The sequence below is a fragment of the Fusarium odoratissimum genome (assembly GCF_000260195.1).
Source record: "Fusarium odoratissimum NRRL 54006 unplaced genomic scaffold supercont1.6, whole genome shotgun sequence".
Taxonomy (NCBI): Eukaryota; Fungi; Ascomycota; class Sordariomycetes; order Hypocreales; family Nectriaceae; genus Fusarium; species Fusarium odoratissimum.
The window spans coordinates 347,884-369,790 of NW_022158692.1; the positions used below are offsets into that span (position 1 = coordinate 347,884).

The 21,907-nt window shown below is 49.1% G+C and overlaps 11 protein-coding genes across 11 annotated transcripts; 1 reads left to right on the forward strand and 10 right to left on the reverse strand.

The window, feature by feature from the left end:
* Positions 1–214: 214 nt before the first annotated feature.
* FOIG_04714 (uncharacterized protein) lies at positions 215–1,820 on the reverse strand (the record flags this gene model as incomplete). The annotated part of the gene is made up of 4 exons (XM_031203009.1): positions 215–893; positions 1,024–1,061; positions 1,109–1,377; positions 1,445–1,820. 4 exons carry the CDS (start codon positions 1,818–1,820, stop codon positions 215–217), a joined length of 1,362 nt encoding a protein of 453 aa, XP_031066588.1.
* Positions 1,821–2,121: 301 nt separating this feature from the next.
* FOIG_04715 (uncharacterized protein) lies at positions 2,122–3,008 on the reverse strand (the record flags this gene model as incomplete). The annotated part of the gene is made up of 2 exons (XM_031203010.1): positions 2,122–2,358; positions 2,415–3,008. 2 exons carry the CDS (start codon positions 3,006–3,008, stop codon positions 2,122–2,124), a joined length of 831 nt encoding a protein of 276 aa, XP_031066589.1.
* Positions 3,009–3,650: 642 nt separating this feature from the next.
* Positions 3,651–5,009, reverse strand: FOIG_04716 (uncharacterized protein; the record flags this gene model as incomplete). Its single annotated transcript, XM_031203011.1, has 1 exon — positions 3,651–5,009. The coding sequence occupies one exon, from the start codon at positions 5,007–5,009 to the stop codon at positions 3,651–3,653; it is 1,359 nt and encodes a 452-aa protein (XP_031066590.1).
* Positions 5,010–5,206: 197 nt separating this feature from the next.
* On the reverse strand, positions 5,207–6,581 carry FOIG_04717 (uncharacterized protein; the record flags this gene model as incomplete). Its single annotated transcript, XM_031203012.1, has 6 exons — positions 5,207–5,532; positions 5,575–5,647; positions 5,693–5,883; positions 5,926–6,000; positions 6,042–6,422; positions 6,464–6,581. The coding sequence occupies 6 exons, from the start codon at positions 6,579–6,581 to the stop codon at positions 5,207–5,209; spliced, it is 1,164 nt and encodes a 387-aa protein (XP_031066591.1).
* A 260-nt stretch (positions 6,582–6,841) lies between these two features.
* On the reverse strand, positions 6,842–8,983 carry FOIG_04718 (uncharacterized protein; the record flags this gene model as incomplete). The annotated part of the gene is made up of 4 exons (XM_031203013.1): positions 6,842–7,241; positions 7,284–8,449; positions 8,493–8,668; positions 8,713–8,983. 4 exons carry the CDS (start codon positions 8,981–8,983, stop codon positions 6,842–6,844), a joined length of 2,013 nt encoding a protein of 670 aa, XP_031066592.1.
* Positions 8,984–9,556: 573 nt separating this feature from the next.
* FOIG_04719 (uncharacterized protein) lies at positions 9,557–12,360 on the reverse strand. The gene is made up of 4 exons (XM_031203014.1): positions 11,658–12,360; positions 10,908–11,615; positions 9,812–10,862; positions 9,557–9,755 (listed from the first exon to the last, which is right to left on the reverse strand). Exons 1-4 carry the CDS (start codon positions 12,241–12,243, stop codon positions 9,650–9,652), a joined length of 2,451 nt encoding a protein of 816 aa, XP_031066593.1. The 5' UTR covers positions 12,244–12,360; the 3' UTR covers positions 9,557–9,649.
* A 97-nt stretch (positions 12,361–12,457) lies between these two features.
* Positions 12,458–12,883, reverse strand: FOIG_04720 (uncharacterized protein; the record flags this gene model as incomplete). Its single annotated transcript, XM_031203015.1, has 2 exons — positions 12,458–12,691; positions 12,734–12,883. 2 exons carry the CDS (start codon positions 12,881–12,883, stop codon positions 12,458–12,460), a joined length of 384 nt encoding a protein of 127 aa, XP_031066594.1.
* A 281-nt stretch (positions 12,884–13,164) lies between these two features.
* FOIG_04721 (adenosylmethionine-8-amino-7-oxononanoate aminotransferase) lies at positions 13,165–15,631 on the reverse strand (the record flags this gene model as incomplete). Its single annotated transcript, XM_031203016.1, has 4 exons — positions 13,165–13,888; positions 13,934–15,228; positions 15,270–15,366; positions 15,450–15,631. The coding sequence occupies 4 exons, from the start codon at positions 15,629–15,631 to the stop codon at positions 13,165–13,167; spliced, it is 2,298 nt and encodes a 765-aa protein (XP_031066595.1).
* Positions 15,632–15,789: 158 nt separating this feature from the next.
* Positions 15,790–17,195, forward strand: FOIG_04722 (acetyltransferase). Its single transcript, XM_031203017.1, has 2 exons — positions 15,790–16,553; positions 16,599–17,195. The coding sequence occupies exons 1-2, from the start codon at positions 15,812–15,814 to the stop codon at positions 17,063–17,065; spliced, it is 1,209 nt and encodes a 402-aa protein (XP_031066596.1). The 5' UTR covers positions 15,790–15,811; the 3' UTR covers positions 17,066–17,195.
* A 211-nt stretch (positions 17,196–17,406) lies between these two features.
* Positions 17,407–20,467, reverse strand: FOIG_04723 (uncharacterized protein). The gene is made up of 3 exons (XM_031203018.1): positions 19,839–20,467; positions 19,016–19,793; positions 17,407–18,970 (listed from the first exon to the last, which is right to left on the reverse strand). Exons 2-3 carry the CDS (start codon positions 19,232–19,234, stop codon positions 17,504–17,506), a joined length of 1,686 nt encoding a protein of 561 aa, XP_031066597.1. The 5' UTR covers positions 19,235–19,793; positions 19,839–20,467; the 3' UTR covers positions 17,407–17,503.
* A 537-nt stretch (positions 20,468–21,004) lies between these two features.
* On the reverse strand, positions 21,005–21,733 carry FOIG_04724 (uncharacterized protein; the record flags this gene model as incomplete). Its single annotated transcript, XM_031203019.1, has 1 exon — positions 21,005–21,733. One exon carries the CDS (start codon positions 21,731–21,733, stop codon positions 21,005–21,007), a length of 729 nt encoding a protein of 242 aa, XP_031066598.1.
* Positions 21,734–21,907: the final 174 nt, after the last annotated feature.

The window sequence follows — 21,907 nt, forward strand, 5'->3', positions numbered from 1 at the left end:
AACGCAGTGGCAGTATACTCTGACCAGGTTCTTCTCGCTTCATGGACGTGAACGTATAGAGTGGGTTCTTGCCATAATGCGTAAGTTGCACTGGTTAAATTGACCAATATTAGGCTATCCAATTTCTCTTTCAAAGCGGCCTTGCAGTGCTGTGAATAGGCTATAGCTACTATTTTTGAAGAACCCTTTTGCTTTGGAGGCTTTTCCAGGACACCTAACCAGTCGTAAACGCCAAATCCACATGCAGCCTATCTAGGCCAGCTGACCAGACAATATCAACCCACGCCATAGAGCGAAGCTTATCGACCAGACCATTCCATATTAGGCCCTGTACTCTCATCGTGCGCTGAAGCTGAACCATCAATCTCTGTCTGTCTTGCCCGACTTCCGTCAAGGCCCCAATGACTAGTGTAAATAGTTCAACGTGTTCTAGACCCGTCCAATCAAGTCTATGCTCCCTGTACATCCTCGATAGTCTACCTCTCAGATGGGGAGTTACCACATTGAAGGTCCTATTACCTGCCAAAAACGTGACAGGGCCTGAAAGATACACAAGCACTGCTAGTCGAAATATCTCGTAAGTTAGAAGACAAGGTGCCAAGGAGTTCTGGTGGATATTTGGACTGTTGTAGCGCGGCAGAGTCAGTGTTTTGTATACTCCAACCTGAAGTTCTTCGAGCAGAGCAGAATCCTCACTGAGATCAAGCTCAGACTTTCCGGCAGCTAGGTTGGATAGTTTGAGTAGCAACTCCAGAAGCACCTCGGTATCTCTGTGGCTTTGTATGGCCCCATCCTCAAGGTTGGGTTGTGTGTACTGCACTATAGCAGAGCCGGCTTCATATAGCGTGAGATGAGGTGCTTGGTCTAGGATCATAGAACCAGTCAAGTCCATCCTGTAGATGTCAGTCGTATTACACGGAAGCTTCAGGATGATGTACATACCAAATCGTTGTTACTTGCAGATATTGGGAACTGAGGGTATTTATGCCACCCCGATATTCAATCATTTTTTGCAGCCCCGACATGTGCGTCTTCCACCGTGCTAAGTTGTTAGTAAACATCTATTGACAGTTAGCATGAGCACTGAAGCCAGTATCCTAGAACTGACATCGTAGCACGCCAGGTTCACCACTACACCGATAATGGCTTCGTGAGCCATAAGCTGAGCGACCCCAAGCTGATTTCGCAAGATTTCAATTGAAGCATTGTAATGTGTCAGACTACTGGCGCTCTCTCGAGATGCCTGTTCCCCAGTTCGCTCAGGATCTATCTCAAGGCGAGCAAGAACCAAGTGCATGGCGCTATCATCAGCAAATGCGAGGGCGAAACAAAGCTCACGCATGAGCTTGCAGACTGGCGCCTCCTGGCCTACAGCTACTGCCTGTTGTTAGAACTGGTAAGTGTTTGAGAGGATCGTGGAACAACTAACAGAAATGGAGCATACTGCTCGTTCGGGCGGACATGGGATACCTGCTGGGCTTCTGGGAGGGGCAAAGAGATGGGACTAAATCTAGCGAATGTCGATACTCGAATGCCCAAGAGGATGATTCTGGAGTTCTAATGCCAGTACTAGAAGTGTTGGATTGTGCTAGCGAGCTTTTGCATACGCCTCGGTGCTGTGATGTAGATTTGATAGAATTCAGGGTTGTTTCTATTTTGTCGACCGGGCGGGCGCGCCTTCGAGTGACGCCAATCGGCTTCATCACATGACTGTTGATTTTCCTCTGAGTCTTGCGGTCTTTTATGTCCTCCGGTCGAGCAATGTTGACAAACATCAACTCTACCGCTGGTGGAAAATTGCTGACTCGGGACGTCGACATTGTAAATGTGGAATGGAGGCAGAGAGTTGAGATGCATGGGTTTTTCTTGGCGAGTCCCTCGTCTTAAATGAGCCGCTCTATCAGGGGTGGTCCGTGAGTACAGTAGCTGCTGTGGGATTTTGGCTGTCAGCACTAAAGCTAAAAGCAGTTCCTGATCCGCCCGCTAGAGAGCGATTGGAGGCATGATCGACTAATTTCGTATCTCAGCTACAATAATAAAGCAATTGCGTTGAGTACAGCAAACCTCATCAGCACACATGAGTTATTGTTGTAAACTAGATACATTCTAACATGTATGATCTCAGTTGGTGACTCCACCACTAACAGAGATGTACTGTCCCGTAATCCATCTCGCCTTCTCAGAAACCAGCAAAAGTACAGCATCAGCGATATCCTTCGCGGTACCAGCCCTATTAGCGGCTCGTGTGATCTCGATGGAGGGCCGTTGGAATTCATCGGCTATGGCTGCAGGGATTGCATCAGTCAAGACGGGGCCAGGGGCGACTGCGTTGACCGTGATGCCCTTGCTGCGTCCCCACTGATCATTATGTTAGACAAAGCACGCAGATTATTCGATTCAGAGAATCAACTTACCTCCTTGGCCCATGACCACGTAAGACTGTCCAGAGCAGCCTTGGAAGCACCGTATACTGGGATGTAATCGTCGCCAAGCTTGGACGCGATTGGACTGATGTTCACAATACGACCGCCGGGGGCAATGAGAGGTACAACGGCCTGGGCGACGAAAATTGGGCCCTTGATATTGACGTCGAGTACTTCAGTCAATTGCTTAGGGTGGACTGCTAATGTCTCGCCAAAGAACGGTACTCCTGCATTGTTGACTACAGATGACAAGTTAGGGTTTGGCGGTGACTTGTCGTGGCCATACGTACTCAGAATATCGACATGGTCGGTGTTGAATGCTCTCAAAGTCTCCTTAACCAGATGTTGAGCACCCTCGGGGGTTTCGATCGAGGTTTGGACAACGGCTGCTTTACCGCCATCTGCTCTTATACCTTGGGCGACGGCATGGGCTCTCTTGGTCACAGAATCGCTCACGTAGTGGATGGTGACGGCTGCTCCACTGCGTGCCAATGTTACGGCTATAGCTGCGCCGATGCCGTTTTCTCGGCCAGAGCCAGTAACTATGGCTATCTTTCCATCAAGAGAGAGACTGTCGGCTGCCATGATGGGGGATAGAGGGTTAATGTAAAAGTTGAGTGATTATTAGAAACCCAATTGTTGTCGACAACGCTTCTATTTGTATTTACACCGATCCATTTTTGAAGCCTAGTATTTCTAGATACCCATAAATGTAATGTAGTCAAGCTATTACCTGTTTCTGATCTAGGTAAGAGGTTTTAAGACCTGATTCCTATTCAGGCTAAGTATTTCTCATCAATCTGCAAAAAAGACGATACTTATAGACTCTAAATTCATCGAGCAATCGAGCTGTGGATCAGAATACCGCCCTCTTCTAAAAGTGATGCATACCTGACTAAACCTAGATAGGAAAAAGGTATCCTTGTCACTATCTGCTGATCCCCCACACCGCTTACTATAGATAATCCACATAGTTCGCTAGCCGTCACTTCTCACTCATGTCACCCTATTGACCAACCTCGCCGCATCAGCCGTGAAGCAGAGAGGGAAGCCAAGAAGGTTCCCAGAGCAAGAGAATTTCTGACCCAGGGACAAGGTGCCAATAATAGCCAGTCCAAAATTTGCTAGCCCTATATTAATCTTACTTAAATCTTTTCATACCTTGGACAGGTATCTCAAGTCTTACTACCCTAGATAACCCATCATCAGCCAAGCTCTTGAGAGTTGCTATTCGTCAATGAAAGGAATTATCCCTTCCCGGACCCACCAAATCCGCTTCGCCTCATGCGCATCAGTCTCAAACGTGAGGTCGTATGCCTCTTCATCTGCTTGAAAGTCATACTCTTCGCTCTGCGGCAGATGGTTAGAGACTCGCTTTTCGTGGGCCAGCCACTGCTTTCGAAGTCTATAAACCCTACTGAGGGCGCGCCATCGTTCGCGGGCAAGAAGTTCATGTCCCCAAGTCGACATGACATGAACAGTCGTGATGGTAGGTATATTCCACCAAACATCGGCATCAGCCGTGTGCCGTGAACCTACAGAGCTTCTGTATCTAACGAGCTTCTCTTGCAGTGACTCCTGAACCATCCTGATGTATCCGTTTCTCTCTAGACCTTGATGATTGTTGAGAAGCTCCCCGTATGGCCCGATGGATGCTACAGTCAGGGGGCTCCAAGAGTTCGCAGGGTGAAACAGTTGCGGAAGCACGTCAACCTCGCTGACAGGCTGGTAGCTCCAAAGACACTGGGTGTCGTATCTATGTCGTTGCTTCGCCCTGGCGTAAAAGTCTTTCATCGGGCAGAATGCCACCATATGTGAATCTGTCCATTCGACCAAGAGCAACTCCTCGAGGTGCTTGAAAAGCCGCAATACAGATGAGACGTCGGAAAACTTGTAGTTGCCTTCGCTGAATCTAGGATGAGCAAGGTAAAGAGACCCTGTGGATTCCTCCAAGGCGACTCTTTTGACCCTTTCCATATCACTGGTATGGAATTGACCAATATCCCACGCACAGCCACTGAGTACCCGATGCTTGGTACCCCAGTCATCCCCATGAGAAATAAATAGGACGTCGTGATCAAAATTGAACCATGTTCGAGGACCGTGAGACCGGGTGCGAAAGGCAAGCTGATACCCTCTCCTGATCAAGTCGTCACGAGATTCACGGCACGTATGCAGCAGTGCGGGAATTGGAGCAGTGCTGTACATGGAAACCTCCCTGCAAAGCTGCCACGCATATTCAGGATTCACGCTTAGCCAATCTAGGCTGATTCGAGGGGCGAGCTTTGTCACTTTCCACGGCTGAGACGCCGACTTGTTGCTCGAGAACCCATAACGCTCAAGTGCAGACTGTCTCTGCGTGGTCCGAGGGGAAATATGAGGCCGCCAGTTGAAGGAGAAGTGGATGAGGGATTCGTCTAGTCGAATAGCGTTTGGTGTTGTGCGTATATGCTCTGCGAATTCATCGTAGTCTTGCTCGTCAAATCGCTGGACATGGACAAAGCGGGGTGGCGTGGCTAAGTGGTAGATCTCTCGACGGAGTTCTAGGGGGAGTAGAGAGAAGCGATGGAACTCAGTAAGAGCCATTGCAAGGTATCTCGGATCTTATCTCTATGGATTGCAATGAAGTTGTTGAAGCCTTACCGCTTTGAAGAGCCAACTGCGTAAGCATGGTGACATTGGTCCACGGGAATAATATTAGTCCGCGCATCTTCATTGGCCATGATGGAACAACGAGAAATAACGAGGGGTCAGAGCATCATTTATGTTTCTGCCTGTTCTGTCTAGTACGGGAAGCTTCCCTCTGGAATCTTCTCCAACACTCCCGATCTCTTCTGCAACTCATCCTGCTCGTGCAAATACGGCAAAAGAATATCCGCCCAGTGATGCTTGCCCTTGTACTTTGAAGCCGCCTCATCCCAATTCTCAATAGCTTCAGCCAGGCGTCCTGGAACATGGGGCTCTTGTGCAATTGTAGTGATAGGCTCAAAGTATGTACGAACCGTGAAGAGAAGAGCTTTGGATCTGGGAAGTCGTCGGAGTGACTGTCTCTCAGAGCGGAAGTAGAGGTCGTTGATGGTCAGACCCTTGTCGTTTGCCGTTTCCCAGGCTGAAATGTTAGACTGGCTTTGAATGGAAGGGCTTCACCTACAAGCTACTTCGTTGCTGTCTTGATCGCCCATTCGGTGAGACCAGTGAAGACCATCGTCGAGTTGGATGAAGAACTACACTATCAGCAATGCACTCCAGGACAGGAAAAGAAAACTCACGTTGTTACGAATCACCGCCTTGTCTGGCTGCATCGTCTTGAAGAAGCGGTTCATAGACTTTTGCAGCTTTGACTGATAGTGAGGAACCTTGGCTTCGATGTGTAGAGTGTCGAGAGACATTCTGAACTTTTCGCTCAATCGCCAGAAGCCAGGGAGACAGACAGCTCCAGCGTCAAGATGATATTGGCCGTCTAAAATGTCAGCCGAGCAAGACAAGGAATGAGGCAACTCACCGTCTTCTTCAACCATGATGACGAGATCGTCCTGGACAAGTTTCGCAGCTGTTGCCATTGCATCCTTGGGAGTATCTGATGGTCAGCTCTGTCTTGGCTCTGAGGATGATACGTACTGGCTGGGTAGTTGAATTCTTCCTTGGTCAAAGTGTTGCGCAGAATGCCATTGCTGAGTTGGAAGATCTTGGGATATCGGACAGTCAAGTATGCAGTCAGTTCCTCCAGAACCTCAAAACAGGCATCTCGAGTGACAGCGTTGTCAACATATTGAATATGCGCATCGATGTCTTTCTCGAGCTCCGAGACCTTGAGATCGTGGTACCAGAGAAAGTTGGAGTCCATCTCAATCCAATTATTCCAGTCTAGTTTTCGAATGCCCATTGTGACGTGATTAGGCCCATGGCGACAGGGTCGGTAAAGCTCGGGTTTCTTGGCATCCAAGTCAAAATCGACAAGAGGCTTGGGCGAAGGAGTCTTCCACTCAACGTCCGTTTTGACTGTTTTGTTAGATAAACTCTCCAAGAGTCAGAGGACATACCAGCAGTTTTTCCCTTGCGCATCCATCCATACACAGCAAAGACACATAATCCCACTGCCGCAAAGGCAACGAGAACAACCTCTTGACGAAGACCCGTTGATTCAAGTGATGGAGACATGATTGATTGATGAAACCAAGATCAGAATGCCGTTGAACTTAAATATCTGTGGCGATGATAACCGTGCCTAGAAACCTTCCATTTCCGGATTACTTCCCCGACTTGCCATCAGCGTATCAGACCTGATGTAATGACACGTAAACTAAACCATTTACGGTAATTTACCACGATTCAGCTTCCCCGCCCGGATGGTGTCGTCCACTGGTTCCTAATTGCGGGGATGTATTGGGGATGATGATTATTGACTATCTCTATACTACTTATGATGTTTTACCAGTCTTGGCAGTCTTGATAACGCCTTCTTTGTGGAGTGCCTCAATAATGTCGAGAATTACAAAGTCACAGCCTTTCGCTGCCATTATGTTTACTCCTACAGGAATACGCTCGTTTTGGAGAGTTGAGTTGGAGAATGAGCCCAGGTCAAACATGCCTAGTGAGACTGCGTAGTCTGGGAGACCTGCGACAGAGGCGAGTCTTCCGGCGTAGACGGTCTGAGCGCCTGAGTTGTTGGAGTTTGCCTTTTCTGCCTCCAAGGATTCCTCGCAAGCCTCTTCGGATCCAAGGGTTGAGTTACAGTTGACGGTCGTGTTGAGCTGGGTGATCAGGGTCTGCTGTTCGGAACTGGCTTGTAGAAGCTCCCGGATATACGGATTCGAGCCACTAATCTGTTAGCGATGAAAAGTATCCCTTGGGGCAACCTACTCTTGAGAAACATCAGGCTTGTATGAAGGATAGCTGGCTGATAGATAGACGTAGACAGCATTTGAGCAACTTTTGTTATCAGCAGTCAAGAACTCGCCCGCTACCCATTCCTCGACGCCTTTCTTTGAAGCCAAGTCATCTTGGTGAGTCAACTCGGTCATTGTCTCATTGGCGTTCATCCATCCGTCGCGAATCTCAGGCACCATATGGGGGAATGCACCATCGTGAAGACTCTTGTACTCTTCAACATAATCTTTGCCAAATTCGGTCCACTGTTCATAGGTTGTCAGGTTCAAGTAGACATTACCCACGATGTTTGACAGCGCTACGTCTCCGAATTCCTTGGGTGTAGAGTTTGTCCACGCCGAATCAATTGAGCAGACGCTGCCATTGGCTGAGAGAAGACTTGTGAGGCTGTTTAAAAACTCTCCTACTGCATTTGCCGCTTTAGGGGAGTCTTTTTCCAGGTTAAGGAGAAACCGTTCACTACCACTGTCAAAGAGGACCTCAGATGGCAGCCCAGGATACTCTTTAATCGTGTCGGCGTAAAGAGATCGGGTGAACTTGGACAAAATTACGGGATCCCTCGCGATGATGCCCGAGGTATCCATGGCCGATGAGAGAGGAAGGGCTCCAGTGAGATTGACAGCGTCTTGGGTAGGGCGATTACCATGAACAGCATTCTGGAGCGCAGGGCCACGGATACTACCGCCTGTATCACTTCCCATGCTAGCATCAAGCCAGTCATACGAAGCGACAGATGCAGCTGAGCCACCAGAGCTATCACCAGGCGAGTTATAACCGTCCCCTCGCGGATTGAAGGGGAGAAGGTAGTCGATGTGTTCTGTGACGTATCCGCCAGCAAACGCAAATTCGGACATTTTGTTCTTTCCTACGACTACGGCGCCGGCATCGATGAGTTTCTGTACGCATAGAGCAGTCTTGGCCTTGACATTGCTCATTTCGTACAGTGCTCTGTTGCCTCCACTTGTCTTGACTCCCTTGAGATCGTACAAGTCCTTGACACCGAGACGAAGACCGGCCAATGGCTTTTCCTTGGTGGGAGTGAAGTATAAACGCGACGGGACGGCGATTGTGAGACCCCCGGCGGAGTGGGTGCCGGCGCGAAGGGGATGGTGGGTTCCAGAGGGGTCTTGGTATGTGGACTACTACTGTCAGCGATGCTGAATGCATAAGCGGGGAACATACTTGGATGAAAGCTTGGTTGGTGTCGACATAGAGGCGATATGCTTGGAAGACATTGCCAGTGTAGCTATGTACAAAGTATGGACCCGCTGGCACCGACTCTTTGCCTGTGTATACCGCTGAAACGTTGTACTTGGAAGAATTGAAGGTCAATTCTTTATCAGACTCGATGTACAAAGCTGCGACAGTCAGATGCGTCATGTAGGCGATTCGCACAACATACCCTGAGCAAACTCCCTGGTCCAGACATCGTCCTTCTCATACTCCCCAAGCGCAGAGGCAACACGCTCAGCATTTGCCGTCTGGTTCAATTTGACAACCGTCAAGGGCGTAAACTCGTCAGCGTCGACCGAAGCATCCCAAGAATCCAATTTCCACGCCGCGGTCGGAGGAACAAAGTATTCGTGATCGCCAAGCTGTATCTGCCTCGAAATAGAAGCGGCAGACACACCCGCGAGGTAGAAAACACCCAGTACCAGGGTAGAAAACGACATTGTAATAACTGCTGTCCATTAATCTTACCAGCGAGCGGGACTTGTTATATAAAGTGTTCGCCAAGACTGTACACCTTGGCTTGCAGGCTTCCCATGTCCACTCCGTCCCATCGTTGGCCAATCGCGGGATTAGAATCTGTAGCCCCCAAGCTGTCGGAGAGCTCGGGGCTAAAGCTGACGATCCTGGGTGACGTGTAGCGCGGTCCCAAACCCCACAAGCCGTGCTTTGAAACCAGTTGACATTATCCCGTTTCGGCTATTCAAAAAGCGTCCATGTTGAGATCAGCCCTACCAGCTGGCGGCTGACGTCTGGGGATGAAGGTTGAATTGCCGGTTTGAGCGAGCTGAACTTTGCTAGGCGGATTGATAGCAAGAATCAGAGGGAAATGCATCATCTACATCTTCAAATTACTTGAATTGCCTTTTTCACTCTAATACAGTCGTAGATCCTCCTATTCTACAGGCCACTATAATTGGCCGATTCTAAAAGCTTATCCACGTTAAAAGTCTCGGCAAAGTCTGACCCGAGTTTCGGATGAATCAAAAACATCGGCAGTTTCACTTGGCAGCAGATAAGAGTAAAAGGTTAAATTCATCGGCCGATTTTAAACTTCTAAAGTTAGAGTTCCTGTTAGAGTTTATTAAGCGTAACATTCATGTTGATCGTCATATCTGGCCACTGTTATTCAGCGCCTCTGTAATACCGACATCTCGTTTAAACGCCTCGAGCCAATCTTTGTTCTCTGCGATGGTTTGATTAAATGGGTCGTCACTAAATTGTTAGTAAATTTGAAATATCAGCAGATCGAGTTTAAAAAGGACACGTACTCGTTGTAGCTGATCCATCGCGCGTAATGTTGGATCTCTTCGTCTGAGGGAACGCGACTTGCTGGATTATGGGGTGACATTATCCCAGTTACCCAACGTCGTAATTCCTGCGTGAACCATCGCCAGTAATTGTGATCATTCAGAAAAGCTGTACTTGTTTTGAGAACGAGACCTCGTGCGGCGAGGAGATGGGGATCTGGACGAAGTGGCGTGTTCCAAGCTTCGGAGGTTTCTGTCGTCGTGGAATGTCGTTGTCGGAATGCGGCTAGCCAGTAATCGTCATCTGCTGCTGTATGATTGAGATTTGAATCTGAGCCGTGAATGATAACGCGCGCTTGTCGGCGAAGGTCATCGTCGGGTGGTTCAATGCCAATGACGCGTTGCAAATCGAGGTAAGCCCCAAGTTCTTGCTCCAGGCGCGTATAATCTTGAATCATGGCGTTCAAGTTCATTCCCTCGGATAAACCAATCAGCTCAATTCCTGTGCGTTGTCGGAACGGCAGCAGCCAATCCCCGGGTAAATGAATGATCTTGATGAGCCAATTCGCGATGAAATCAGATGGCGTTGCTGAAACTTCCTCCAATCGACCGACAATTCTGCAGCATTCTTCTCGCAACTCATCATCTCTAATACTGAGTCCAAGGAGCTGCTTCGCTTGTACAAACTCTTGCAGCTGCGTCTCAAAAGGACATCCTTCAAAGATGTTGTTCTTTCCACTGATCTCCAGCGAAGAGAGTCGACTCTCGGCGTTTGATCGCATCGGTCCGAATTGAGCTTGTTGTGAGATTTGAACGTTCGAAAATACCAGATCTCTGAGCCAGGATGGACAGACCAAGTCGCCATGTGACAACGGTTCGGCGGCAAATAGGATCCGGCACGCCTCGAGCTGCATTTCATCGCCGGTCGGCATTCGCGCATGTTTGTAAAAGTGATTCTGCATAAAATACGCGAGCTCCAGTTTGAGTAACTCATAAGCTGTTCGGGGTGTTTCAACAAGTGCACGACTTCCTTCGAAAGGGAAAGGACTATTACGTTCAGTTTCGATAAAGTCTAATATGTCAGTAACTCAACTAATAGGTCCGCGACAAAACTCACAAGGAGGAATCGAGTTCTCGACAAGCTCAAGAATATGCGGTTCAAATCCCCAATCACCCTTCCAATCAGCCATAGTCTTGCCCGTTTTGAAATGATCTGCTAGATGATGTACACGGTCTATCCACGTTTCCATAACGAGATTGCAGAAACCGCATCGGGAGTGTATTGCAGGCGGCGGAGCTTTCCACTGTCTCATCGGCCACTCGGCGAATTTGGCGTTGTGGACCAATTTCAGATGTTGATTGAGATGGTCCTTTCGATTAAACGTGCGTTCTTGAACAGGTCGATTCTTGCACGTTGAGTAATTGTGTGTTTCGATGTGTGCATCGTCGGGATCGACATGACCGCAGAAAACGCAGCGAATTTCGGGACTATCGGCTTTTTGGCCACGGGGTCCTTCTGGACTGCAGACCCATCGTTCCAGAGGCAGATGAAGAGAATTCTCGTGCCGTTGCCAATCGTGCTTTGCTCGGAATGTCTCGGTGCAGAATGTGCATTGGAATGCTTTTCGGGGAGCTGCCAGTGATCGTCGCTCCTCTTTGTATGCACGTCTTCTGCGACGAGAACTTCCTCGACTGAAGAGCTCATTGAGGCCGAGTGATGAGCGGCTCGTGTGAGAATTAACTGAACTGATTGAGCTGGATCTTGATGTGCCGACACTTCTGACTGATGGTGTTCGGGAGAGTCTTGTATATGGACTCGTGGAACCTATCCTGTTAGCCTTACTCACTCACGCTTCGCCAAACTCACCTGATTGCGGTCGCACTGAAGCTACAGCTCTTGCAATCGCAGTAACAGCAGCTGGTTCATCCTCAGGCGGTGAATCAACCCATCGCTGCAAAGGATCCATATCAGACGTATTCCTCACAGCAGGCGTCCCAGGTCTCGGCGGTATATCCATAGCTGGCGTATCACCATGTCTCGGCGAAGAAGCACTCGACGGAATCTTTCCTCGTCGTCTCGCATTAGCCAACCAATTAGATATCTGCGTCTTTGTAAGCCCCGTCTCCTCCTGCAGCATCCGTCGCTCAGGTTCGCGCGGATACGGATGGTTCTGATGCGTCGCGAGCCAATTCTTCAATATCCTCACCGACTCCCTCGTGAATCTCCCGCCGACCTTTGCAGGCGGCGCTGGTGTCGCTTGTTGAGTGTATCCGTGCAGCGACAGGGGAGTGAAGGGATTTTGCGGCGCAGGATGAGTTGGAGCAAGATTGGCCATTCCATTTGATAGGTCTGTTGGCGGGGCTGAGTCGGACATGTAGGGGGTTAAATCATCGCTGATGAAGCCGTCCAATAGATCGACGTCTGTGAAGAGATTGGGGTTGTTGGAATTCATGGCGGATGGTGACTGTAGGGGTCAATGCATGCAAGTCACTGTAAAGGTGAAGAAGAGAGGTCTGATCCCTTCAGTAAAGGTTATCAAGTGGCGGCATTGTCTGCTGGTTTCTGATTGGCTGACCAAAGGGAAACCTTGTCATCACGCCCTATTGATGGGGCGTCATGTGAGCGGGGAACTGAGGCTATGAGTAGGCTAATGAATTGGAATATGTCTATGAATGTCTATTTGCTTGGTGGAATGTTTCGTGGAGTTGAGATAACATGACGGGGATTGGTCTTTGGTTGATGTAGATGTCGTCAAATTGTTTGAGGACGTCAGGGTATGGTCTGAGGTAGTCTCTGGCCTGCCAAAGGTATTTCTCCGCCTTGGACGGATTGCCGGTATTCTGAAGCATTCGGGTGATGTATTCCTCGTGTCTCTTTCGCTCGTCTTCGGTGAGGTTTTCCTGGAAATGTTAGTGCGCCCTATGTAGGATCAGCAAACGTACCTTGATGTCAAACATGAGATTCATGGTTGGTTCGATGACGACTGCTTTAAAATCGACATCGGGATGCTCTTTTTGAAGATCCTTGGTTTGCGCCTCAAAGTCAGAGATTGACTGCTCTCGTGTCTTTTCGTACAACTGTTTTGAACTCATTTCGGTATCTTTTTGATGTTTGGTTGATGTGCTGGTGAGTAAAACTGAGATTTCGTGGTGGATTGACGTACCCCTCCGACACGTCAATCATGCAGGGGACTGTCGATCGCCCCAGAAATTGCATAACGTCACCAATTGCACTGGCGGGGGACGTTTGCAAGGCATCATTGGGGTATGAAGCAATTGAATATAACATGTATTTGAGGATAGCAAACATGCTTGCTAGACTCAGATTCGAGGCATCTCTCGTAAGCCAGAGCACTCATTTTATGAGGTAGTGACTATTTACTCAAAGCCCCCAATAACAACCCCTGCAACTCTTGAAGGCTCTGTCGACTCGTCTTCTGACTCGCCATGACATAGAAGACGTTGCCCAAAACTCGACTGTGAGCATTCCAGGTCCCAGTTCCCTCTCTCAAATGAGTCTGAAGCTTCTTGGCAGCCAAACTCTTGTACCCAACACCATCGTCATCCCTCAAACTGATCGCCAAGACACTTCCAAGAGCCCAAACACCTAAAACCTGCTGATTATGCGAGACATTGTTGACAAACTCTCTCGACCAAACAGACCAAGCCTGGGTATCTGTCTCCCAGTCACTCTCCGCCCATTCCCATTCTCCCCTCTTCTCCATATCCTGCATCTCCCGCACCGACTCAACAGCAACTTGACATCCAACAGCATGAGCCGTATAACTATGTCCATGCAGCAAAGCGTCACTCTTGTCATCACTAACAAACGCATCAAAAATACTCTCAGATGCCATAGTCGTGCAGAGCGGTACAAGCCCTCCCGTAAGTAGTTTAGCGTTGACAGAGATGTCGGCGTCGGTGCCGAGGAACGACGCCGCTGTAAACCGACCGAGGCGGTATAGCCCGGTAAAAACTTCGTCGAAAATTACGGGGAGCCCAGACCACGAGAGTGGGTCCTTGGGGCTGGATCCATTGCCGAAGAGGTGAGGGGATCGACGGACGACATCCACTAGAGCTCTTTGGAAGAGGGGATCACTGGATTGTTAGAGCATGGAATGAGAGGAGAATGAGAAGACTTACACAAAGATCATGCCTCCTGCGCCGAGAATTATCGGCTCCATCATGAGAGCGCCGAATTTGCGACCTGATGCTTGGAGTTTCGAGAGAACGCCCTCGATGTAGCGTTCGTACTTTCGGTACTGCTCGGTATTGAGCCGAGATTCAAGATCAAAAACCTCCGAGATCGATTTGAGATGCGAATCTTGTCCCAGTTCATCCCTCAGACCGTCAGGGACCTGAACAACCCATTTTCCTTTGACGCATTGAATGGTTGGATAGTCAAACCAGTATCCCTTACCTTCATACCACTCAATCTTTTCATTGTACACACAAGGCTCTGCACAATCCATCGCACCAATCGTATCACCATGATAACTCCCCTTGAGGCCAAGAACATGCACATTATCATTCGGTCCCCAGCCATACCTCAGCCTCGCCGCACGTAGCGCCATCTTGACAGCGACTTCACAGCCCGTACTTCCATTATCAGAGTAGAAGACACGTGAAAATCGTGGATTGTTCGCCCCCTTTAGCAGCATCTCCGCAAGCGCTAATGCAGGCTCGTGGATTGCCTCGGCAAACATGACGTGTCCGTAGCGACCGGCGGCATAGGCTGCTGCGAGGGTAAGGCGCGAGTTTGCGTGGCCTAGACCTTGGGACCACCATGACGCTGAGCCGTCAAAGGCGGGCTGGAGGAGGCTGGGTGTCTTGGGATTGAGGACTTGGAAATAGTCGCCGTGGGCTGAGTCGATGGCTGAGATTGTATCTGCGGTGACGAGCTTTTGCTGGGTGAAGGGGTACCAGATTGATTTGCTTGCTTTGGAGCTCATTGATTCGAGGCGCGAGATGCGTTCTTTTCCTCGTTTGTCGAGAGCCTCGAGGACGTGGTCCACGTTGCTGGAAGCGTAGTACTCTTTCATCTGCTCGATGTCTTCCTTTTCTTTATCCAGTCGAGAAGGCGGTTCGGGGACAGTATCGACTGATATGCCGCCTAACCTTGCAAAGTAGTCTCGGAGGTATTGATAGTTTTCGTACTTCATATCCTGGAACAGAAGAATTGACTCAATATCATGGCCGCGCACTCGCAGAGACTCATATGCAGAAATGGTCTGTGAGATGCCGCCGAGCTTTGAGTCGCCGACGAGAACGACTGGCGCACGCAATGGCGCGTAGAGATCAGCTTGGGTCGTACCGGATGGACCAGGTGAGTGAACGCCTCCAGCAGTCTCTAGAAACAGCCATCCTGGACCCTCAGAGGCATATCGAGAGGTGGTGTCGTAGATCTTTGCGAGAACATCTTCATCGGATGGAATTGGCTACTCTGTAAGCTTCGTTCAGCAATCAATTGACCTCATACCTTGCCAGATGCCTTCGCAGCGATATGAGGACTGCAGGGAATATCGTACTGAAAGAGCGTCTCATGGTTCGTCGACGGAGCATATCGTTGAATATGACTAATTTGTTAGACAATTCTCCCAGAAGCACCAAACTTCTACTCCAATTAGCCAAATCTTCTCAATTGGCCTCAAACTTACACCATCCATCAGCCTCATTCGCAGCCCCAGTAGAAACCGGCTTCAGAAACCATGTCCTATCACCCCGCTTAACCGCAGAATTACACAGAATCGTACTGAAAATCGTCTTTCCAACATCAGTATTCGCACCGTAAACCTGATGCGTTCGCAGCGATCGCCAGAGAAGAGCCGGGACCGGCGCCATTTTTTGTGATGAGTGAAATGGACAAAAGGGTTGAGGTGGAATGCCGCGGTTTATAATGGAGGGTCTAGATCGGCACGGCAAAGAGCTCCGGGCGGGGCTGGAGCTCAACATGTACTAAACCCAACAAATTCCGCGTACTTTACCAATTGAGTTGACTTGTGAAATTTTAACTTTGTAACAATGTCGAAATTGGAGGAGCAGTTGAAAGCGCGATTATTAGATCGTGAGAAACGGTCTCAATTGCGACGATTGACGACGTTTCCAGCCGATAATGTCGACTTTTCTTCCAATGCATACCTCTCTCTCTCATCGGTACCGGAAATTCGAAGCGCCTATCACTCCCTTCTGGAGAATCATGCAGCACCGCCTCCGTTGTTAGGGTCCGGAGGTTCGCGGCTCTTGGACGGCAATTCAACCCTCGCGGAGAATCTGGAACGAGATATTGCGGCATTTCATAACGCTGATGCTGGGCTGTTGTTTAATTCGGGGTTTGATGCAAATGTCGGTCTTGTGAGCTGTTTGCCGCAGCCGGGGGATGTTGTTGTCTACGATGAGCTTATTCATGCGAGTGCTCATGATGGGATGAGGTTGAGTCGGGCGGGACGGAGGGTGTCGTTTAAGCATAATTGTGTGTATGGGGAGGGTGGACTAGATGATGTTTTGCGTGGAATTGGGGGCGAGAAATCGGTGTTTATTCTTGTTGAAGGTGTTTACAGCATGGACGGCGATGTAGCTCCTCTCAAAGAGATTGTCGAAAGCGTCAAAAGTCGACTCCCGACCAACGGCTACATCATCGTCGACGAAGCACATTCTACAGGCATTTTTGGGCACCAAGGACGCGGTCTCGTATGCGAGCTGGGTTTGGAAAAGGAAATATTTGCACGATTGCATACCTTTGGCAAAGCAATGAGTTCTTTTGGAGGTGAGTAAAGCTAAAACCGCTCATCCAACGAAGCTAACCATGCAGCTATTGTCTTGTGCTCACCCACGACGCGAGAGTATCTCATAAATTACGCACGAACTCTCATCTACACGACTGCAATGCCATTCTCCTGTCTTGCGAGTATTGGCATCTCTTATCAGTATCTGCAGAGTGGAAGGGCTGATGAGAGGTTGAGGCATCTTTGGAGTCTGGTCAGCTACACGCACAAGCTGCTAGCGGAAGCGTGCTCTTCCAGCCAATCAATTCGCGCGGAGGAAGCACCGAAATCACCAATTATACCGGTTTTTACATCACAGCCACGCAGTCTAGCTCAGTTTTGTCAGGAACGGGGGTTCACGGTTCGTCCGATTGTGGCGCCGACAGTACCCAAGGGCAGTGAAAGGGTTAGGATATGTGTACATGCAGGGAACACGATTGCGGAAGTGGAAGGATTGGTCGACACGATCAAGCTTTGGGTGCAGGCTCATGAAGGGGGGTCTGCGAAACTTTAGACATCGCCTGTGGAGATAGGTTGTAAAGATAATATAGACAGGAATGCCACTAGCAATCTGGGGCGTCTTCATTCTTACTAAACGCTTGGGAAGCCTTCAGCTAGGAATAGTAGTTTAAGTTCGTGATGTAAGCGTAATACAATGACTAGTGAGGCGTCTCGGCAAACCTTACGCCCATCCATACTATCTTGGGTCCAAACTAGTGTCTCGCGAGAGGACTATATTAACTCGACTTGCCCCCAGTCTCACTTCTCCTGATATTATCGAGGCCATTTAATTATGGGCACTCACCATAGTAACGGTGCTATGAGGAGTTGCAGCTTCATCACCATCATCGCTTAGCGTCATGAATCAACGAATACATCGGCATCTATGTTTGCTTAGACAAAATGATAACTGAAAGCGATAATCGAAAAGCTCATTTGCCTAGAGCATCGTCTATATCTGCAGCTCTCCCTGTCCATCCCGAAACACCTCATTGTACCACGGCTTCTCCGCCTCCGCCTTTTCCGTCTTTGCACGACAAACGTACCCGAACTCACGCTCCACGATACTGGCCTCCCCCGAATCGATAATGAACGTTCTCGGCTTCTTCTGAGTGACATTCGACCGCGACTCCCAGTACACCAATCGTTCCCCGTTGACGGCAATCTCCAGTAATGGCTCCGCTTCGACGACCTCCAGTTGAGACTTGATGAGTTGGCGAAGGTACGGAAAGAACCAGATCCTATCCCACCAGAGATAGCGACGTTTCTTTGCTCCATCCTTGTGAGCGTTGTGGTGAACAACCACGGGAATGGCAGTGGAGTAGAAATCGGCGTACACAGGCATGTCTCCCCAGTCTGCTGGATCCTGAAGGACCTGGTTCAGTGGGTTTGTAGAAGATTGCATATCTTCTGGCACACCGTCTAGTCTTGGCTCGATGCCGAGAGACACTGACTTTTCAGCAATACCAGTCTTGTTATTCAGCGCAATGATCTCGCCATCTTGTTCCTCGAAGACAGTTGGAATGAACAGATTCTGCATATAGTCCAGTCCGACATGATACTCAAAGTCGCTATGCATAACATCGAAGCTCTTGTCCTTTTGAGACACGGTATTCTTGCGAAGCCAGCGACGCCAGATTTCTTGTTCCGCAAAGATCTCACCGAATATGCCTTGATCGCTGTACAAGTCTTTGCCATTCACCAACCCTCTCTGCATCCACTCATGCACTCGACGAAAGTACCTCCTCATATCTCCAACAGGACCAATCATGCTCCCGCTATTGAGATATTTCGGTCGTACATCATGGAATAAGTTGGGGTCTTTGTCGGTATTCGGTCCGTAGAGGTCTTTACGAGCTGGGCTTTCGGGGAGCTGATCGCAGTGGAGGACGGAGCCTGATGATTGCGGAGGGAAGCATTTCTTCTGGGCTGAAACGATGATGGTCTGTTCCATTGGAGGTTTGCCTCGACGGTTCCATTGTGACGCCAGTCGTTGGTTAGCTTGACGGTTTGCTTCGTGATATCGCTTGAGGAGGACGCCTGGCGGAAGCTGGAACCAAACGTCATACGAATCCGTCAGGACAACGATATCATTCTCCTCAAGTCTATTCTCGTCCGAAGTGTCGGCCTTCGAAACGCTATCCAGATACTCCAGAGTACCTGTGATCTTTGCAAGGTGAGACCCTCCCTTCCAACCTTTAGACTTATCGTACGTCTTACCCCAGTTCACAATAACTGGAGCTGGATACCCTAATGCCAACGCACTGGTGATGACTTTGCATAAATCGTGGTCTGGGTTATTGGCAGGGAGGACTATACTAAGCCGTCGATCCTTTGAAGGAAGCTTGGCAATGTCCTGCTGAGGGTACGTCTCATAGGCCTGGCCAGCCGCAACCTCTCCGGCCAAGAATGCGCGGCCCTGGTTACATTAGCATTGGCGTTGGGGGCTCTTTTCTCGCCTTACCTTTAGGGAGGTGAGTGCTAGGAGGCCAGGGAAAATGAGGAGAGCGGCGATGAGGATTAGAATTGTCTTGAGGGGGAGACGAAGAAGGCGTTTTGCGAAGAGCTGGAGGCTTGAACCATTCTTCTCGGGGGTGACAGCATCTTCAAGACTGCTGCTGGAATCAACCCGTTTGTAGCCTTGAGGCCATATCTGGGGGATCATTTGGCGTAGAGTGTTCATGTCGTACGTTTAACAAATAACATAAACGAAATGCTAAGTTATTTCAGGGGAAATCCCTTATATATAAACAACTCATCACATTATATTATTCCTGCATCGCCACAGCAGGAACAAATCTCCGCATATCTTGGCAACTGATACAGTGACGGTTCACTACTTGGCGTCAGCACACTTCAACGCACCACAGCAAGCAATGGCAATAAGCAGGAAATTATAAAACCGTCACCGTCCAATTAGATCCCCCTGGTGCCATGATCCTTCCTTGGCTATGCCGAACGTCCCGAGCACGCCGCTCAATGGTGGAGGCTACCCCATGCGCCCACGTAGCATCCCGCCTAGCGTCTTGGTATACATCAAGAGAGTAGAATAGGATCTCGCTTGAAATGACGCGGTTAAACGACTCTTGCGTTTCGTCTTCTGGTGTCTTTGGGCTGGTATGCCTCGTGGTCAATCCCATGTGTACCCCATTTTCTCCACCATCGATTTCCGTAGGATAATCCTTTGCTACGACTCCAATGATTGTTTGGTGTTTTTCGCACCTTTTTCCGCCCGTGAGTGCCTGTTCTATAATTAGATATTGTTAAAGTCGAGATAAGATACGTACATCTCCCGTTGTTTCTCTTTGTTCGAGTTGTAAACTGGTTGCACTCCGCACAGTACTTTCGATCGCCCATCCAACCCCGCAATCTCATGAACAAAGGACATGAAATGCATGCGCAATGTTTCTTGCAGTATGAAACGTTGCAGACTGGGTGATCGGTTGGGTACATTCGACATCTGTAACAGACTTTGCAGCCTCTGTATTCATGGCGTCTGAAGCGATGGCCGGTTGGGAAGTAGATAACTTGTTGCTCTCTAGCGCCGTCGCAATCTGACCGGCGGGGAATGTTGTTGTGATAAGGATCTCGGCATTCTGAAGGGACGTCGGGGGTTGGACCAAGTTGATCGACCCAGGTGAGATTAGGTTTGCTAGGGATGAGTGGTGTGACGAGATTTCGCATATCAGGGCCAGTTAATGAGAGGCAGACTAGGTCGTTTCTGGAGCAGAAGTTTAGGATCTCGAGTTTGAGCTCTGGGGGGAACTTGTGAAAGAGAGTAAAGGGTTCTGGAGATGCTGACATGTCAGATGCAGTGTGCGGCTGAATAGAGGAAGGTAAAGTTTGTTAGTATTGAGTATGTAAGTATGATGAAATGGAGAAAAGCTGAGATATTTATGAGTCTTGTTCTTTGTGCTACATACTCCAATCTCGATTGTGGCAAGGCATCTTAGGCAGCCTTTCACAGACTCCGCAAGCCAGTCACGTGTGGGTGTCAGCCTCGAAATGTGGGGATTCTGCCTGATTTGCCATGAGTTGGATTGCTGACAGGGGTTCACCTTGTTACTATACCCTATCTGAGCGCTTCTAATGCAGAACATTGTCTCCAAACTGCGCAGGGTTTAGTATGAGATGGCATGCTATCTTGAGATGAATATGACTTCTCAGTTGAAGGGGATGGCACTCAAGGCACCAGACTGATTCAGAAATTCCCTTGTCTCATTTTGTATACTACTAGCAACCATATGAGACTCTTTGAACTCATTTATGAATCAAATGATGCGGAAAGAAGCAAAATCATCAGTGTATAACTCAGTGTATAACTCAGTGTATCTATTCTGTCAGCTCTTTAAAGACAACAGATCTACATCAAACCCCGAGGTGAAACAAACCAGCCCGAACAAGACAATTCACAATACCAGTGCGCCATGCAACCCAAAGACCCTGCTCGCCTCTAGTAAAACCCATGAAATGGGACAATCTCATCATCCCACTCACCATCCCGCATATCTTCCCCATCATCCTCATTAACAGGATCTTCCGCATCCTTGATCATCAAGTTCAAAACATCAAACCCCTTCATTCTCGTCCAAGGATGACCAGGTCGTTCCATGGTTGGTCCGCCTTTCATCCCCTGCAACATGTCGTTTGCCAGGAACCGGAACTTGGACAGACTCTTATCAAAGGCGAGTTCACTCTGTGTCCAGTCCAGGGGGCCAGCTTTGCCGTCCAGTGGGGGGCTAGGCTCAAGCTCGACCGCGAGAGAAAAGTCCTCAGCCGTGAATAGTTTGCTGATGGCAGTGTTTCGGACACTGAGGATTTGAGCAGCTACAGCTCGTGTCCACTGCTGCAAGAGCTGCTTTGCCATGCGTCGGAAGGTCTCTAGGTCATTCATGAGATCGCGCTCATTCTCGAACCATGTCTCTGGCCAGTTTCGTTCATTCTTGAACAAGGTGCAGTGAGGTTCGAGAAACTTTGCGAGGTTGATCACATAGTGAGAGATCCACCTTCTGAAGACGTGCTTATCCCGTCGGACACATTCGTAGAATCGTTGGATGTCGCAAGCCATGACGCGAGTGTTGTGTTCTTGCTCGGGTGTCATGTTTGCTTGGGGTGGTGGGGTTTGTGATTGGTTTGTCTGTTCGGAGTTGGAGGCCATGAGACTAGTCTGTTCATAAGACATCTTGTTTGCGAGAGTAGTAGTGTGAGACTGGTTATCTGGGCTTGCAAGCTAGTAGAAGAGACTCTTGTGCTTGTACTGAAGACGTCGTCGTTGAGAAGAGTTGTCCAGGCGTATTTGCTGGAGGTGTAGTGTGTGATAGTTTATAGTAGATGCAAGAAGAATCTCTTTGTGCTT

What these genes read in the sequence shown, in the direction of transcription:
- FOIG_04723 (XM_031203018.1), bottom strand. Translation starts at nt 19,234, where the DNA reads ATGAACACTCTACGCCAAATGATCCCCCAGATATGGCCTCAAGGCTAC. An exon ending in TAGCACTCACCTCCCTAAAG is followed by an intron (nt 18,971 to 19,015) that starts GTAAGGCGAGAA and finishes TAATGTAACCAG; the next exon opens with GGCCGCGCATTCTTGGCCGG.
- FOIG_04719 (XM_031203014.1), bottom strand. Translation starts at nt 12,243, where the DNA reads ATGAATTCCAACAACCCCAATCTCTTCACAGACGTCGATCTATTGGAC. An exon ending in TTCAGTGCGACCGCAATCAG is followed by an intron (nt 11,616 to 11,657) that starts GTGAGTTTGGCG and finishes CTAACAGGATAG; the next exon opens with GTTCCACGAGTCCATATACA. An exon ending in CGATGGATCAGCTACAACGA is followed by an intron (nt 9,756 to 9,811) that starts GTACGTGTCCTT and finishes CTAACAATTTAG; the next exon opens with TGACGACCCATTTAATCAAA.
- FOIG_04722 (XM_031203017.1), top strand. Translation starts at nt 15,812, where the DNA reads ATGTCGAAATTGGAGGAGCAGTTGAAAGCGCGATTATTAGATCGTGAG. An exon ending in AGCAATGAGTTCTTTTGGAG is followed by an intron (nt 16,554 to 16,598) that starts GTGAGTAAAGCT and finishes CTAACCATGCAG; the next exon opens with CTATTGTCTTGTGCTCACCC.